At 39.2% G+C, this 16,451-nt stretch overlaps 2 protein-coding genes across 4 annotated transcripts; one reads left to right on the plus strand and one right to left on the minus strand.

Annotated features, from left to right (window-relative positions):
- Positions 1-1,631: 1,631 nt before the first annotated feature.
- rpe65a (retinoid isomerohydrolase RPE65 a) lies at positions 1,632-6,557 on the minus strand. The gene is made up of 13 exons (XM_037084347.1): positions 6,361-6,557; positions 6,045-6,195; positions 5,501-5,608; positions 4,499-4,640; positions 4,224-4,371; positions 4,058-4,139; positions 3,825-3,957; positions 3,594-3,733; positions 3,376-3,505; positions 3,176-3,290; positions 2,429-2,523; positions 2,222-2,333; positions 1,632-2,129 (listed from the first exon to the last, which is right to left on the minus strand). The coding sequence occupies exons 2-13, from the start codon at positions 6,089-6,091 to the stop codon at positions 1,984-1,986; spliced, it is 1,398 nt and encodes a 465-aa protein (XP_036940242.1). The 5' UTR covers positions 6,092-6,195; positions 6,361-6,557; the 3' UTR covers positions 1,632-1,983.
- A 2,414-nt stretch (positions 6,558-8,971) lies between these two features.
- Positions 8,972-16,223, plus strand: LOC119011254 (serine/arginine-rich splicing factor 11-like). 3 transcript variants are annotated; one of them, XM_037084217.1, is made up of 12 exons: positions 8,972-9,093; positions 10,230-10,363; positions 13,043-13,158; positions 13,681-13,761; positions 13,871-13,908; positions 14,008-14,141; positions 14,248-14,332; positions 14,426-14,545; positions 14,622-14,711; positions 14,856-14,939; positions 15,294-15,462; positions 15,580-16,223. In XM_037084217.1, exons 1-12 carry the CDS (start codon positions 8,972-8,974, stop codon positions 15,766-15,768), a joined length of 1,362 nt encoding a protein of 453 aa, XP_036940112.1. In that variant the 3' UTR covers positions 15,769-16,223. The 3 variants fall into 3 exon arrangements, with proteins under 3 accessions (XP_036940112.1, XP_036940113.1, XP_036940114.1); XM_037084218.1 differs by having other exon boundaries at positions 15,294-15,453; positions 15,580-15,768; XM_037084219.1 differs by lacking the exons at positions 8,972-9,093; positions 10,230-10,363 and having other exon boundaries at positions 12,817-13,158.
- The last annotated feature ends 228 nt before the right edge of the window (positions 16,224-16,451 follow it).

Here is a 16,451-nt window from a genome sequence, read left to right on the forward strand (position 1 = left end):
TTGGACCAAGTGGACTGGATTTTAAGGCCCTATGATTACCAAAATGAGAGATTAAAGAATACACGATTGCAAAATATTCCCCTGAGCCTTTCATTACTTCAATCCTAAAATCTGGCAGTGGAGTTGAAAACGTGACTACATAATCACGGTGATGTAGCAAGCAAGTCCAAGCCATATTAGTAATGTTTGATGCTTTGTTTCCTCTGCTTGCATCAGCTGTGGGGTGGAAACATGCGAGTCAAATTGACTGTTTTATATGCAACACACAAACATCACAGTGGAATTGTAATTAAACATTTGAAGGTAACAGAAGGTAAAACCCTGTATGTACCTCTCCACAGAAAATCCATTCAAACCGAACAGATGTCTATGTGCAGTCTGGTTTTCCAGAAAGAGCTGGGATGCTGTGGTTCTTTAGTTTTGTAGTTGCAGGCATCAAATCCAAAACAAGGATGGCACTCAAATTATACTCGCTCATAGAGACCAGGCGCCTAAATATGCTTGATTGTTAACAAGATCGAAACATTAACATATCAAAAATGTCAGAAATAGATAACTTTTTTGTTGTCAGTTATCGTTCTCAGGTAAATTCTGATTGCAAAGTGTGATGACGATAGGAAAATGACACCATCTGCACCTAGATTAGTTCCTTATAAGCCTTATGATATGTCATTTGGCCTAGTGGGCTTGATTTTTTTTCCTGCAAAAGAGAAGGCCACATCACGGCACAAAGGAAGTGAGTCTGCCATTGCGCAACCCAAACAGGCATTGTTCTGCGCGGTTGCACTCCTGGAAGGAAACTTGTAAAGCTGTCTATTTCCACTTTAAGGAAATTAGAAAAGAAATTCCTAGATCTATCCCTTTAACCAGATTCGCAAAAGTTAATGGGGTCTATTCTGGGCCAAGACCCATCCTCCACCCAAGTTGCAGTGAAATCTTTGCAGCAGTTTTTGAGCAGTCCTGCTGACAACAAAACGGACACGGGTCAACATATTACCACCTTGGTGGAGGTTATGAGTATATATTTAGAAAAGAATAATAATGTTTATCCATTTGAACACTGAATATACTGTCTCTTCAACTTAATATGGGTTGAAAATAATTGAATGACCTGGTTTATGTTGCCTCATCTTGACTTTACACACAATGGTCAGCATCCGAAATAAATACACACCCTTTCTTTCTTTCTTTCTTTCTTTCTTTCTTTCTTTCTTTCTTTCTTTCTTTCTTTCTTTCTTTCTTTTTCTTTGTTTGGTCAGATTAAGTTGTGACACAGCTAATCAGCTTTGCCGTTCTGCAAGACCTGCAGCTTTTGCCTTTTTAATCACATTCAGACAGCGTTGGGCAACACAATAGGGATCGACGTGGAAAGGTCACTCGTTCAAATGCAACTCTGATAAGAATTATGTGTGGCAACATTATAAATCTGTTCAAACATCTGAAGCCTTTAGGCTGAGGGGATTATTTGTGGTGTTAAACGATCTACAGTATCTCAAGAGACAGGCCTGCTCGTTGTAAGAAAACATCAAGCATTACAAACGTACCTCATTATAACATCTTGTGGCCTTACGCGGTGAGAGTGTGTGCAGTGACATTTTCAAAAGTGTTTATATCCTTAAATATGCAGTCTCACTGGGATTAAAGTCTCTGCTCAGTTTGCCGCTTTGCTTCCTCGTACAAAGCGCGTAAACATATCACATAGCAGGAAAAACACAAAACAGCCACATGTTGTGATTTTGTCAGATTTATTTTTTCAACCATTACATATCCACAGCATGTAATCAAATCCATGTTTATTCTCATCATACCGGCGCTGACGATTCGGGGGTCAGGACATGGCAACTAGACTCAAAAGAGGTGATTTGATTGTGAGAACATTAAACCATTTTGTCTGATAAAGCTTTATTTTCCTTGAGATGATGATACAGTAGTCATTATTTATTAATACTGAGCGGCAGTTGATAACCCTGAGAAAAAGCACTACTATGGCTTGTACATCCCATGAAAGGTGACGGGCATGCTGCACTCCACCTCCGCCCGGGCGATCTCAGACAGGTCCTTGGCGTTGAGGATGAGGAGGTATCCTGGTCTCTGGGAGCCGGGAGCCACCACAATGGTCAGCAGCACACCTGAGGGGGCGGCATTTACATTATCATAAAACCATTCTTAACATAGTAGGTGTCCGATTAGAAATATTGTGTTTACAGTGCTGCTGATGTACCATCATCCTCGTCCACTCCATCGGGAGTCTGAACAAACAGGGGCTCTGAGGGGTAGGAGTCTGGTTCTTGCCAAACCCAGGTCTCCTTGGTCTTCACATTCAACTTGCAGATCTGCACAGGGATAAAGAACAAAATAAGTCAAGGGAAAAGTAAGTTTTACACATTTTGTTTTCTTTATAATTTAAGGTTTTGTTTTTTTAATTTACCCTGTCTGGAATGAAATGGTTGAGACCAAGGCCATAAGCATATGTGTAGTTCTTCCCTCCGTATCTTTCATAGTTGATCTGAGGGAATTCAAAGGCTACAAAAACAACATCAGAATGATTACATGGTGAAAATATTTTGGTAACACTTACAGGTCTACAAATGTCAGGGTAATTAGGTGGTAGTTACCTTGTAACATATTTGATATTTCTTGAAATTACCCAAGTTCTATTCATTAATAATTTCCTATTTTCCAATAAGAAGTTAATAAATAGCTGGTCATTTCTTTAATGACATTTCCTGGAAAACTTCCAGCTAGTTTAACTTCCCCTGTATTTGTCACCAATTAGCATTTTTATGGTGGCTAACTGTATACCAAAGCTGGGTTGATCTGCTGAAATTATAGAAATGGGTGAGAATGTAAAAGGTTAAAAAATGTTCTTGCATTTTCAGACCTGCAGAAGTTAGACAGGGACTAGTTGGACATTTAGCAGTAACAACTCATTAAAACCACTGGAAAAAAGCTGAATATTATTCTAAATTTCAATAAACTTTTGAGGTTTTTATTGTGAAAATTTGGCGGTAATTTAATAATAAATTAAAATATGTTGCTCGGTAATTACCACCTACTTACAATGAAGTTTGCAGATGTGTAAAAAAAATATTGCAAATATTTCAAGATTGTACTAAACATTAATGTGTCCTCCACGACACACTGAGTGAACTAAGTTTGTTGGGTGTGCTTGCACCTTGGCGTGGCCCGGAGAACAGCACCTCTGGCTCCAGCCAGATCATCCCATCAGCGTGCATCACCGCTGTGGCCGTGGTGTACGGCAAGCTGACCAGGTTCTTCCCCTGCTCCTCCTACATCAAGTCAGAGACGAGGGTAAATAATGTGACGCTTTACGTTTGCTGTTTGCAGTTCGTGCAAATGAAACAGCAGACTCACCTTGTGGACGTCCAGAGGAATGACATATCTGCGGACCTCTGGCTGTGGCGCCATCATGGCCGCTTTCTTCACCTCTTCCCAGTTGGCTCTCAGGTTGGCCAACCAGAGGTAGTTGTACACAAACTCAAAACTGCACAAAATAAGGTCTCAATCAATCAAACAGGAGAAGAGAAACAGGATGGCTGGAATAAAAGTCCAGCATCTGGTTCTTAAGTTACCCTTTCCATGCACAGAGGTCAACAACAATGAAGCCTTGGTCCTCGTAGGTGTTGATGTGGTGGAACATGCCAATGGGAGCCCCTTTGAACTTGTGATCGATGTACTCTCCTGGGTATTTCCTGGCAATGTGAAACAAGGTCTGCAAAACAAGCATTGGAACAGACATAATGAGATTTCAGGGTTAGAAAACTTAAAACCACTGACGCTACAATCCTACTTCTGGTTCTTACTCCTTGAGCTTCGTTGGACTCAAAGCAGTCCATGTAGTTGGAGCCTCGGATGCTCCAAGCGCTCAAGAACTTCAGCAGGTTGATTTTCACCGGGGTCTCCACAAAGACAAAGTAGTTGTCTGACATGCCGAAGCTGGAAATACGAAAGGAGAGAATGTCAAAACTCTCTGTGACAACATTTAATTACGCTGGATCGCTGACAGAATTCCTGTGGGGCTGGAGTCTACACACACCTGTGCACATAGGAGGGCTTGAACCTCTCAGCACTGGGGAACTGCACCACCACCTTGGACTTCTCAATGGGATCAGATTTATCTAGGGGGAGAAAAGGCAGAGGTTGTTATATTTAGTGACCTTGAGAGAAAACATATTTTATAAAATGTTAGTTGAGATGCAAACCTTTCTGTGTGGGTGGAATCCTGACAATGTTGTAGGCCAGCGTGGCTCCTTTCCCCATGCAGTTTCCGATGTTATACACCGTCCCATCTCTCTCAATGTGAGGATGGGCTGTCACTCCGTTGATGTTGACAAAGTTGCACATGTCAACCTAGAGTAAAAGAACAAGGATTTTTTTTTTTTTTAATTGAGCTTTAATGTGAAGATTCTCACAGTGTGAAGCTGAAGAACATTATCATACATTTCACACATTTCATGATATATTTGAGCTGATGTACCTTCTTCAGTGTCTCCAAGGTGTCAGTGTTTACTTTCGTGATGAAGTTGGTTTCTGTTACAGCATAAAAGTCCTCACCAATAGGGTACACGTTCACCAGGCAGTTGTCCGTGACCTCAACACCCTTGAAGTAGGAGAAGAACCTGCAAACGAAATAAGGATTTCACATAAAGATGTTTGTTAGGTACATTTGAAACACTATGAGTCCCTATTGATTTCAGAGGGAAATATTCTGCTTTTTACTTCACTACTATTTTTTGACAACTGTAAGCACTGGTTCATTTATAATTGAAGACTGATTTTTTTTACACACAAAACACATGAAGGCTTATGAAGTAGGATGTTCTGTTATGAATCTAACTATCTTGCTAATTTTTCAAGTAATTCTTTATGCAAAAAAACAACTCATGGTTCCAGCTTCATGAATGTGATGAATTTCTGCCTTTTCCCTTTAATTACAAAAATAAGGATTTGTGTTTACTTGTTTACCCTTTAGGCTCTGGGTAATTGTAATTCCAACACATTTTCAGAAATTATACAGGCAAAACTATCAAGTAAAATTTAAAATAATCAGCAGATAAATGCAAAAATAAATAAATAAATAAATAAGATAAAAAAATAGATGCACTCTGACACAAATGGTAGAAAAGTAAAACCGACTACAACAGTTAAACCTGTTTTTATATTAATACCCGAGTACATTGTTTTTTCTATTTATATGATCTATAATAGTACGACAGTCACAGGGGACATGTTTACTTTGAGTACATTATCCTGATGATACTTTATCGTGCTTGTTTAAGTGCAGACATTTGACTTGGACTGTAATGGAGTGCTTTTATGGATCTGGATTCATCAGGAAGAAACATAATGTACATTTGCTTGATCAGTTTTCCAACTTCCAAATTGTTTTATCTTTTTCCTTTCAATTAAAACCATCTAGGTGAAAGTGAGGACGAGCTATGGACAGATTCTGTGTCTTTACATTGAAAAAAAAACCCACCTGGAGAAAATGTTTTTGCAGGGATCGGGGTACGCAAACGTTCCGAACTCAGTGATCACCACACGCTTCTCTGTGATGGCTCTCACGTAGGCGTCTGTTCTGACAAACCTGCATGAAGGAAAGAATGGAGAAGAATCTCATTATACACACGTTTTGAAAAACTAAAAGATATTAAATAGAAATGTATTGTTCAATTCTTTAAAATCCTCATATCCTCACAGGCTGAATATATAGGTGTTAAAATGGCAAATCACTGATTACAGCCATTACCGTTATTAACATTACCATGAGAAGATCAACTTGCAGAGAACTTGCATTGTGTTAGGTAATCAGGTAACAGCTGTATGAGCAGCTTGATCAGATGATCAGAAAGGCCTGCACGGCATTTACCATGCATCAATAATACTAAAAAAATGAGATTTGATGCACAAACATTCACAAGTTTTGAGTCTCCGTAGGTTGATTCTGTTACATGGCTTTAATGTAAAACGATGCATACAGACTGAAAAATGACAAAACACTTGTTTTGTCTTCAAGGTCTTACTTCCGGTAGTAGGTGACCTGGCCGTTCTTGAAGTCGAATTTGTGCATGAGGGCCTGGCCGTCGAAGAGATGGTAAAAAGGTTCATCTCCAACCTCAAAAAGTCCAGGACCCAAACGGAGAAGACTTCCCTTCAGAAATGAAGGAATCCTACCTGTAGAGCATCAAATCAAAGACTGTTTTGTAAAAAAAAAAAAAAAGAAGGCATCCAGGGCCTAGTTTGAAAGCTGGTGCCGTATCCCTTGCTATCAGTGCGGTATATGACTGTCACAGACTTATTTGCCTGCAGTCTATTTCTGTCTGAAATATGCAAACAAACCTGTGACTGTTGCCGGGAGAGGCTCAGCCAGTTCCTCACATGTCTCAAAAATCTTCTTGTATCCACCAGCTGGGTGTTCAAATCTGTTAGCAAAAAGTGATGACAATAACCAACATTGCAAAGTACATTAAACTTAATTAAACTTCCAGAGAGTCAAATGTAGGAGTCTCTAAGATATGAAGTCACTATAAGCTGAAAATCTGACTGGTCATGCAGTTCAGCTTGAACTTTTAAATCTGTCTGGAGCCTCAATCAGCTGCAGACACACCGACCATTTAAATCACTGTGTCTAGTTTTCAATTATGTGGTGCCCTCTTCTTACCTCTTTATAATCAACACGAGATAAACATTTCATTTTGACTGGCTTTGATTGATCAGAAACTCACCGGCTGACCATGTTTCCTTCTCGTTGTGGTAGCAAACAAGGAAAAAAACTCTTGAGAACAAACCCTCTGGTCACTTCTGAAGTGGAAGTCTCTGCTCCCCCAGTGGATTTGGGGATATTTATTCGTTTGGTCTGCCACTGCAATCTACCCTCTAAACCTTCCTCCTGACCAATCATGTCACACCATGAACAAGAATCCCATTGTGCCAATATCCTCTGTTGGATGACTCAGTGGGAACACTGAAACCGGATTTATTGCAGAGAAGATTTATTGCAGAGAATATTAATTGCGCAGAATTGGCAAATGTGTCGCAATAGCGCATGTGATTTTTTTTTTTTCACCCAATTGTTCTGATTTGGGCTTGAAGAGTTACTCTGAGTCATATTAGGTGCAGTATATTTCAGAGTATGGATGTAGGGCAACAAAACAACAGAGAGGGGATGTGCACTTCAAAACTTACTTGTACTTTAATTTAGAACATGTGCAATCTACATTACTAGCCAGTACAAACTGACACACTTTTAGGTTTTATGACATCTGAATCTATAAAAAGAATTGTGATAAGGACTAAACTGGCAAACCCCCCCCAAACCTCTTATAATATTAGTGCAATAACACCACTTTAATAATACACAAATAGAAAAGGTCCATTATAAAACTACAATAACAATGAACTTCCACCACTATTATTAGGCAATCTTGAACAATGCGATGGTTACACACTGTTTTAATTGGATGAAATGTGGCCAGTGGTTCTTTGGTCAGAGCACAAAAATGCCTTAACTTGCTTGTCTCGGTGCAGCTATAATCTTGGTGTAGGGATTATGCTCGACGTAGCCTGAAGACAAGCGCTGCATTGTTCCTCCTGGGAAAAAACACCATTAATAGAGAGAAAGTTTCACCAGAGGCAGTTTTGTCAGAGGCAGTGTTGTGACTTGGCTCCTCCAGCCAACACGTGGACTGACTTTAACCAGCTATTCGCAAAAATCTTTACAATAATAATAATAGAATAAACAAACAACAACAACAGCAATAATAATGTTTTATATGCAAGCGCCTTTCAAGTCACCCAAGGACACTTTGAAGACAATAATAATACAAAAGCTGCAAACCACACACACACACACACACACACACACACACAAACACATCAGAGAAATGATCTTATGATTTATTAATAAAGAAATTAAGGGTCAGAGATTTAATACTTTTTAGTCAGGGAGGATTTCTGTAATTCATTTTACATTCACATAGGCTACTGCAAATAATTTGGAAGTCAATATTTATGACTATTCAAACTCAAAGTCCACTTATCTTAATCTGAGGCTTTCAACCACAGCACATGGTCCTCAAGAGTAGGAGGCTGCTCAGTTGTCATGGATCTCATACCAAGCTATGGAGATCATGACACTTGCAGGTTTATTGATCCATCTTATGAAAACTCAACAAACACCATCATTTGATGAAAACTCTGCATTGTGATCAAAAGCTCCAGAATAAAAGCCAATAAGCAAATAGGAAGTCAATGTAAAATTTCACAACAAGTTGTGGGCATGTGATTTCAAAATCCAAAGGCAGATTAATCTTTGACAGTTTTAGGTTCTGGATGTGTTTGATCAGGTCAGCACATGGATCGAAAGCTGCAGAAAAACATCCTTGAGTTGAACTACTATCAATGCAAATATTCAACTTATGTATATATATAAATGGTAGGAGAAAAAATGCAATATATAGCACTATGTCATCATGACTGTGATGTCATAGGCTGGCCATGGCAAAGTTATACATGCTCTACTTCCCCCCCCCCTTCCCCTCCTTGTTTATTTCATGTATAAAAGCGGAGGGAGACCTCTGTTGGTTATTTAATGAAGTTCAAAAGCTGACCTACATAATATCAGTGACCCACACGCTGTTGGGCAAAACTGGAAATACATCGATCAAGTAAATGTGGTGAAAACAAATAATGCACATGGTAACCTGAGATGTTTTCATGAATCTGTTATTTTCACTGCAATAGAGATTTAACTGCACGCATGCGCACTTCGATCGGGAATTACAATATGGCGGCGAAACCCAACATTCTGTTGATGTAGTCGCTCGCTAACACCTAGCCCGCTAATTACCTTTAAACAAGCGGCTTTAACCGCCAGTCGTTAGCTGTTACTCTAGTTTAAGTTTACTTATTAGCGTTAGTTTTTGTTGTTTAGACGTTTCTAGACGGTACCATGAATTACACCACGAAGGTGGTCCAGGTGACGAACGTCTCTCCGAGCACAACATCGGAGCAGATGAGAACACTGTTCGGGTTTCTTGGAACCATCGAGGAGCTGAAGTTGTTTCCACCAGAGTGAGTGTACTAGTTGGTGATTCAGTTGCTCGTTAACTTTTAATATAAATGTATTCACATATTATTCGTGTATTTTTCCCCAAACATTCGTTGAAAGGAGACGTAATAAACAGGAGGCCCGGCGTGCTAACCGGAGTTGTACGTTAGCTAGCAGTAATTTAATACTCCTAACCTGGATAACACTGTTGATCATGTCTTACAACTGTACACAAACGTTTCTTAAAATGATGACTAGCGGTGAAAGTTTTGTTAAAACAGCAGCTAAATAATCATAGGTCAAATCTGACAGCAAATATAGATTTGTATTTAATGTGGTTGTGACTTTAACTCCTGTGGTATTTTGATTTTGCAATAGTGAAATAATACACCTTCTTCCAAGCGTTTAGCGTGTTGGTTCCTTTTATATCAGTGTCGATGAGTATCTTGAAAAAAAAAGTGTTGTTATTACTGTTCTGATAAAAAAACAAGGAATGAATCACATAAAAATATTAATTTGGTTTATTATTTCCCAATTATCGTGATTTTTTTCTGAGTAAGAGAAAGCTCTGAGATGTGTTTTTCGCTGCTCAGTGTCACATGTCTGATTTATGATCTCGTATTTTTTTATACCATGTGATGATAGTATGACAATGATGAACAATGATCACATTATTGATTTGTCCTGTGATAATGTTTGGGTTGATCGGAAATGTGTGACCAATCAAAGTTTATGTAAAGTTTATACAAAGAGAATTATATAGAAAATGGCAGCAGGTTATCAAGTTTTTTTTTTTTTTTTTGGAAGTGTTTGGCATTTTGCTGCTAACTGTCTTGATCGACGTAGGTAGTATCTCAGAATTGTGTATTGTGGATCTTGGTTATTTTTTAACTTGGAACATCATTACGTAATCATAACTTTTCAGCCAACAGAGCAGGGAAGTTGTAGTGATGCGACTCAAACCCTGGGTGGATCGCATTTGTTTTTATGGCAGTGGAGTGTGAAGATATCTGAATTTAAAGGATGGTCTTAATGCATTTTCATATTAATCTGTTAACATGCCAAATCCCCAGCCCTTTATGTTATCAAAAGACATGATAAAACAAAGCATTGTAGTTTTTTTTCCTATATTAATGTATTTATTTTACTTCCTCCACAGTGATTCTCCGATGCCAGTGACATCACGGGTGTGCTTTGTGAAGTTCCAGGAGCCAGAGTCTGTTGGAGTGTCTCAACATCTGACTAATACCGTGTTTGTGGACAGAGCGTTGATAGTGGTACCCTTTGCTGAAGGTTTGTCTCTTTGATATTTCCTTGTATGAGTGCTCCATGTTGATCGAATGGCATGCCCCTTGAATAGTGAAAATGTAAAGGAGTAAAAAGGATTTCATCCATTCCATCTGTGAACTGCACAAATCCACTCACCTTGGTCTGTTTATATGAACTTTTTTGGTAACTTCAGTCATACTGGTAATGCCATTCCCTCCCATTGTATGTAAGAAGAGTAAAAAGCAGACCTGTCAGATATTTGGTATACTGTGTAACCAGTCGCAAACCAACCCACTGATTTTTCATTAACAAAAAACCTGGATTTTATTTTGATGGGAAAGTACATATGAAGCTGTTTATGTCTGCTTGAAACAGTAATGTCTGTACATTGAAATGGCAGTATACCAAAATCTGCTTTGCAGACTTGAGTTGAACACTCTCAAGCTGCCGGCGCCACAGACACCTCAAAATTCAGAAGTGAAGTTGTTTAAACTCTTAACCATATGCATTTTATTTTCTCCCCCATATTGGACTATCCTCTGTTAAACTTCTCTCTATTTGTTATTTGTGTGTGTATGTGTGTGTGTGTGATTTTTGTAGTGAAGAAGGCCCTCGTTGATGGCTGAAAGTGGTCCTCTGCCTGCCAACAGGGGATTATAGACATTTGCAAAGGCCAGCAAGCATTCAAGTCCCACCCCACTCTTTTTGTGTCCTCTATTCTCTCTCTTTCTCTGCCTCCTCTTTCTCTTCCCTCTTGTCTAATTTATCTTCATCTTTATCCTGAAGCAGTGCTCATTTTGCATTGTTTTGAACACTGCTTTGCAATTTGTTTTGTGGCCTTAATGGATGAGGCTGGCAATATTTTAATATTTTTGATGTCAGCACAAAATCTCAAAAAGACCAAAAGAGCATTGTTGTCCAGAAAACTATTAAAAGCCCACCAGTGAGCAACACCTTTTGTGCTGGTTGACATGTTTATTCATTCTGATGCAGACACTGCCATAGGCACCATCCTGTGGTTGCTTATAGTCACTAGCACACTAAATGTGTAGTAATCCCCCTCTGAAAATGTTCCCCACCAAATGCAATATTTAAATCTTAAGTTCCCATTTGATTTAGGAAATCACTTAGCCTTTTTATTAAAACAAATTATTCATGTAACAGTCACAGGTATGGTAAAAAGTCAGAAATTTGGGCTAATGTTGGTTTTGGTCTTTTCACAGGATTTGTTGAAAATAACCAACAAGCCAGCCTCATTCTGTTATAATGTGCAAGTTAAACTTAAAAAAAAAAAAAACAACAAAACTTTATAATGCAATAGGGCTGAACCAAATTAGAATATTATCAAAGTCGTAAAATATTGCCATGTGCGATATTTAAATGGCAGCGTCTGCAGTTTTTTTTTTTTGCTAAAGGTAAAATGTGACGAACCAGCCTTTTAGAGTTGTACTGCTGCAGAGATGCCCTGGTCTACAAATCCTTGTTCCCTATATGGCAGAATATATGTTTGTTACAGACCCCAGTAAATTTCCCATCATCATTTTAATGATGAATAAAATTGTAATTAAAATGATCGCAGTAATGTTTATTTTTCTAATCGTATTGTGCAGCCTTATAAAGCAGTTACTTGGGGCTGTTGGTAAAGAGGCTGTACCAATGTGAGCAGCTTATTTGGGGAATTAAAGGCAATAATAGTCAGTGATTGGTTATTTTACATAAAAGTCAGACTACAGCTGCCGACGTGACACAATGTTGGTAAAATCTATTCTCTTTAACAGTGGTCTTCTTCTTTTGTTGTTGTGTTTTACAGTTCTTTTTCCTGGCTCAGCCAGTCCTGTAAACCAGGCCCTGCTGAAAATACCATCCAACAGTTTTGTCTCCTGCAGCAATTTCTCTCTTCAGTGTGCTCTTTTATTTAAATGTTTGTCATTGTTGTGTGTCTGTATCAAGGTCATGTCTTTTTGTGAAAGAGTTGTTTTTGGGGGTGGATTTATTGTGAGATGATTATGAGGTGCTTATTTGCTAATTGGGGCCATTTTAAAAGTGAAATCAGTGGCTTATTGCAAATAAAGATGATACAATTATTATTTTTAATTGGACTGTGGTAGCGCAGATTAATCAAACCAGCTATCCTCTGCCTTGGTTTGGTTAATTGATGCAGTGGCAGGTAAGGATACTAGAATAATTATGTACAGCCGGCACGCTACCCATTTCTGCTATTGTCAATAGTATATCTGACATTTGTGTTTTTGGTAAGTAAACACTGATAGCTTGTGTAGTGTTCTTGCCAAATCCCTAAAATTCTCTCTGTTGTGTGTATCTCGATTTTTCTCTGTGTGCTTTTAGTAGCGAAGCCGCCAACGTGAGTCGCTTGTTTCAGTAAACGTCTAAATGAAAATTGAGGGCACACCCAACTGGAGAAGCAGCTGTGCTTGCTAACGTTTGGTTCATGACTTAAAAAACACGTTCAGGTGATATATTCTTGGCAGTGTTCATTGGAGTAGTGTGATGTATTCCAGCAATAGTTATGTCACTGCAATGATTATGTTGAATTAAGGGACCTCTTCTCTGATCTGTAAGGTAACCATTTTGTTGAAAATGCAGTGTGAAGACATTTTTTTTCTTGTCTTTTCCAACATGTCTTCTCTGTAGTTTGAGGTTTGTGAAACTCCTTCCTAATGCCTGTATTTTATTTTCCGGTAGGATCTATTCCAGATGAGGCTAAAGCTTTGTCACTGTTGGCGCCAGCAAATGCTGTTGCAGGAATTCTGCCAGGAGGAGGACTTCTTCCAACGCCCAATCCCATGCCCAATCCACCTGTAAGACTTCAGATGCATTGTTTGGTACAAATGTTGATTATGGGGAAATATATTAAAGCGCATTAGATTACAAAAATTGGTAGAACTTGATGGTGCATTTCAGTAGATAATCATGTTCCTTATGATATGAAATGATCTGGTTTTGTTCTGACTGTGAGGATTTACTCTTGGCATGCAGAAGCAGGGACGTCGTGTCACATCAGATTATGCTCTGTAGACTAGACAATCTCACCTAAAAGTCAGTTTGATAGTATGGCTGCACGATATTGGAAAATACTTTTACTACCTTTGTTTCTCTGCGATTATATATGACAATATTTTATCAAACAAAGAAAGCAGTCAGTTTGTGATGCAGAGCTTGTAATTTTTGCGATGATGATTCAGAACTGAAATGGTGATGCATGACCTCATCTGTCAAAATGGGAAAATGATATCAACACCATAATGAGCATGTGACCTCAACAGTAGGCTAGTATAATAAAAGCACCTTTACAGGCTTGTGTGCCTTCGTTTTTTCTACAGATGGGAGGGAACCCTTTCGGTGCTCCGAACATGGACGCAATGGCGGCATTTGGATTCCCAGGACCCAATATGAATCCCCAGGTGGGAGGTTTTCTTGTGACTTTTTAAAAAATCTGTTCCTTAAACTCGTTGAGGTAGACATGCAGTGTATTTGAAAAACTATTTTCCCTACTGTCCTCTGATTTTACAGGCTGCTGATCAGCTGTTAAAGTTCATGACAGATCCTAAGTAAGTCTTTATTGAGTAATTTCTTTGTGCTCTGACAAAAGTTGTGTTGGACGTGTCTTCAGTGATGGTGACTCAACTAACTAAGATCCCTTTGTGTAGACTGAATCCGTTGGCCGCAGGCTTAAACCTGAGTGCAAGCCTGAAGGCAGATGCATCGAATAAAGAAATCGAAGAGGCCATGAAGAGAGTCAGAGAGGCCCAGTCGCTTATTTCTGCGGCCATTGAACCTGGAAGTGAGTGAACAAAATACTGCAGTCATTGCAACTAACTAACAATACTGTTTTTTGCAAATTGTGCCTTGATGTCATTAAGTCATTTCTGTTTTTTTCTGTCGTGCAGATAAGGAGAGCAAAAAGAAGCGCACTCGATCCCGGACAAGGTCCAGGTCAAGAAGGAGGAGGTCAAGATCACGTTCAAGACACAGGTAATTAAAATGTACATTCTCTGAAGAGCTGAGATGGAGAGGCTTTTTGTATTTTGAGAATAAGGAGGAAATTGGCAAATTATCTGATTTCAGGCGATCCAGGAGCAGATCCCGACGACGGTCAAACTCCAGAAACAGGAGGCGCTCCAAAAGCCCACGCAGAAAACGCACCCACTCGAGAGACCGAGGCAGGCGATCTCCCAGCAGATCCAGGTGGGTTAAGCGTTCAGACTTCTTTATGGCAATCATAGCTAAAGATGTAGCTGACCTTCATCTAATTCATCTACAGAGACAGAAAGAAGGATGATTCAGGGAGGAGAAGATCCAAAACACCACCGAAAAGCTACAGCACAGCCAGAAGGTCACGCAGTGTGAGCAGGTGAGATTTGTATGAGCTCAGGCAGAATGTAATTTAAAAATGTGCGTGTATATATACAAACTTTTCTACTGCAGCCACCCAATCCTCTCAGTTTCTAAGTTGCAGAATAATATTCTTGGCTTTTTGTCCTGGTCTGCTACACAGGAGACGCAGGAGAAGTCGAAGCGGCAGCCGATCCCCTAAAGTGTCTCCTAAAAGGAGAATCTCCAGGTCTCCGTCTCCTAGAAGGTTGGTGTATTGATGCTTATTATTTGTATAAAACCAAAAACTGCATGCCTATTTAGGGTTTGTGGTAATGATGTTTTTTTTTTAACGTGTGTTGATTGAAACAAACTCTGGTCTGTTTTCCTGTTTGGTTCAATACCTCACAGACAAGTATCTCAAATTTGTACTTAAGTTCACTACTTTTGTAAATGTGCTTAGCTACATTCCACCACTAGTGTAAAAACAGACCGGACCAGAACTTAAAAGCGAATCTTGGCTTCTATTCTTTGGTCCGGATCAGTAAATATCCTTTGTGTGGGTACATCTAGGGCATTCTATGACAACCCTGTCTCACCTTTTCCTCTCCTCCTCCTACAGACACAAGAAGGAAAAGAAAAGGGATAAGGAGAGGGAGCGCAACAGTGATAAAGATCGAAGTCGTGAGGAACCTGAACGCTCTTCTAGCAAGAAAAAGAAAAGCAAAGACAAAGAAAGGGAGCGGGAGAGGAAATCAGATGGAGAGAAGGGAGACGTCAAGGTTGGTAAAGTAAGTTGGACACTCGGCGATCATTCCTACTCACTGTGAGCTTTGCTGTTCTGATGTAGAAAGACTTAGGAAGTGTTGATACTTTTGAATATCTCATCCAGTGGTTTCCTTTCACAGATCACCAGGGATTATGATGAAGAAGAACAAGGCTACGACAGTGAGAAGGAGCGTGAGGACAGGAAGGATTCTGACGACTCTGCTCTGTCTCCTCAGTCAGTAGAAGGTAACGGTACAGCGCGGCTTGTGAAGGCTAAAGTTAATGGCGCTGACGATCGCCATGAAGAGGACATGGACGTTAGTGATTAAGCGGTCCGTCCTGGTTTGTCCAACATTATCCCTTTTTGTTTTGTTGTGAACGTGTTACGACTTTTTTTTTGCCCACTGGGGTAAATCTACAATGTGAATTGAGCGTGAAATGTATTGATTTTTCGTACAGAAGAGTCGTCTACTTTTTTTTTTGCAAATGCAGAATTGTTAGTTTGCCCAAAGACACTGTCACGTTGCTTTAAAATACCCAAATGCTTTTTTCCTCTACTAACGTAATCGGTTAAAACTGGAAGTAGGCTTTGTTTTTCTTGAGCTTGTGTTGTCAGGTGTTGTCACTTTCTCGCTTATTGAATCTTTACATTATTGTTTATTGTTGTGGTGTGTTGCTCAGGCCTCTTTACGACATTTTCGACACATTTTTGCTTCTTGTCTTCTGAAAGTGTTGTTTTATCAATGATTTCTTTTATAATAAAGCCTAGTTGAAGGACAAAGTCTTTGAAGTTATTGTTCTTGCAGTTTTTTGTTTTTTTTTATTCCTCGGGTACGGGAGCGTGATATGGATAAAGTCCTCCACATTAAAATGTCATTTTGTATTGTGATATATTGATGTTTTTTCAGGTGAAGTTTCAAAGTCCAAAAAACCTTTTCAGGAGTATAACAGCAAAGCGATGTTGCAGCATTCATCTAAACTAGATGTATGGAAGTCCAGTACAGTAAACATT

This window comes from Acanthopagrus latus, chromosome 21, assembly GCF_904848185.1.
Source record: "Acanthopagrus latus isolate v.2019 chromosome 21, fAcaLat1.1, whole genome shotgun sequence".
Classification (NCBI taxonomy): Eukaryota; Metazoa; Chordata; class Actinopteri; order Spariformes; family Sparidae; genus Acanthopagrus; species Acanthopagrus latus.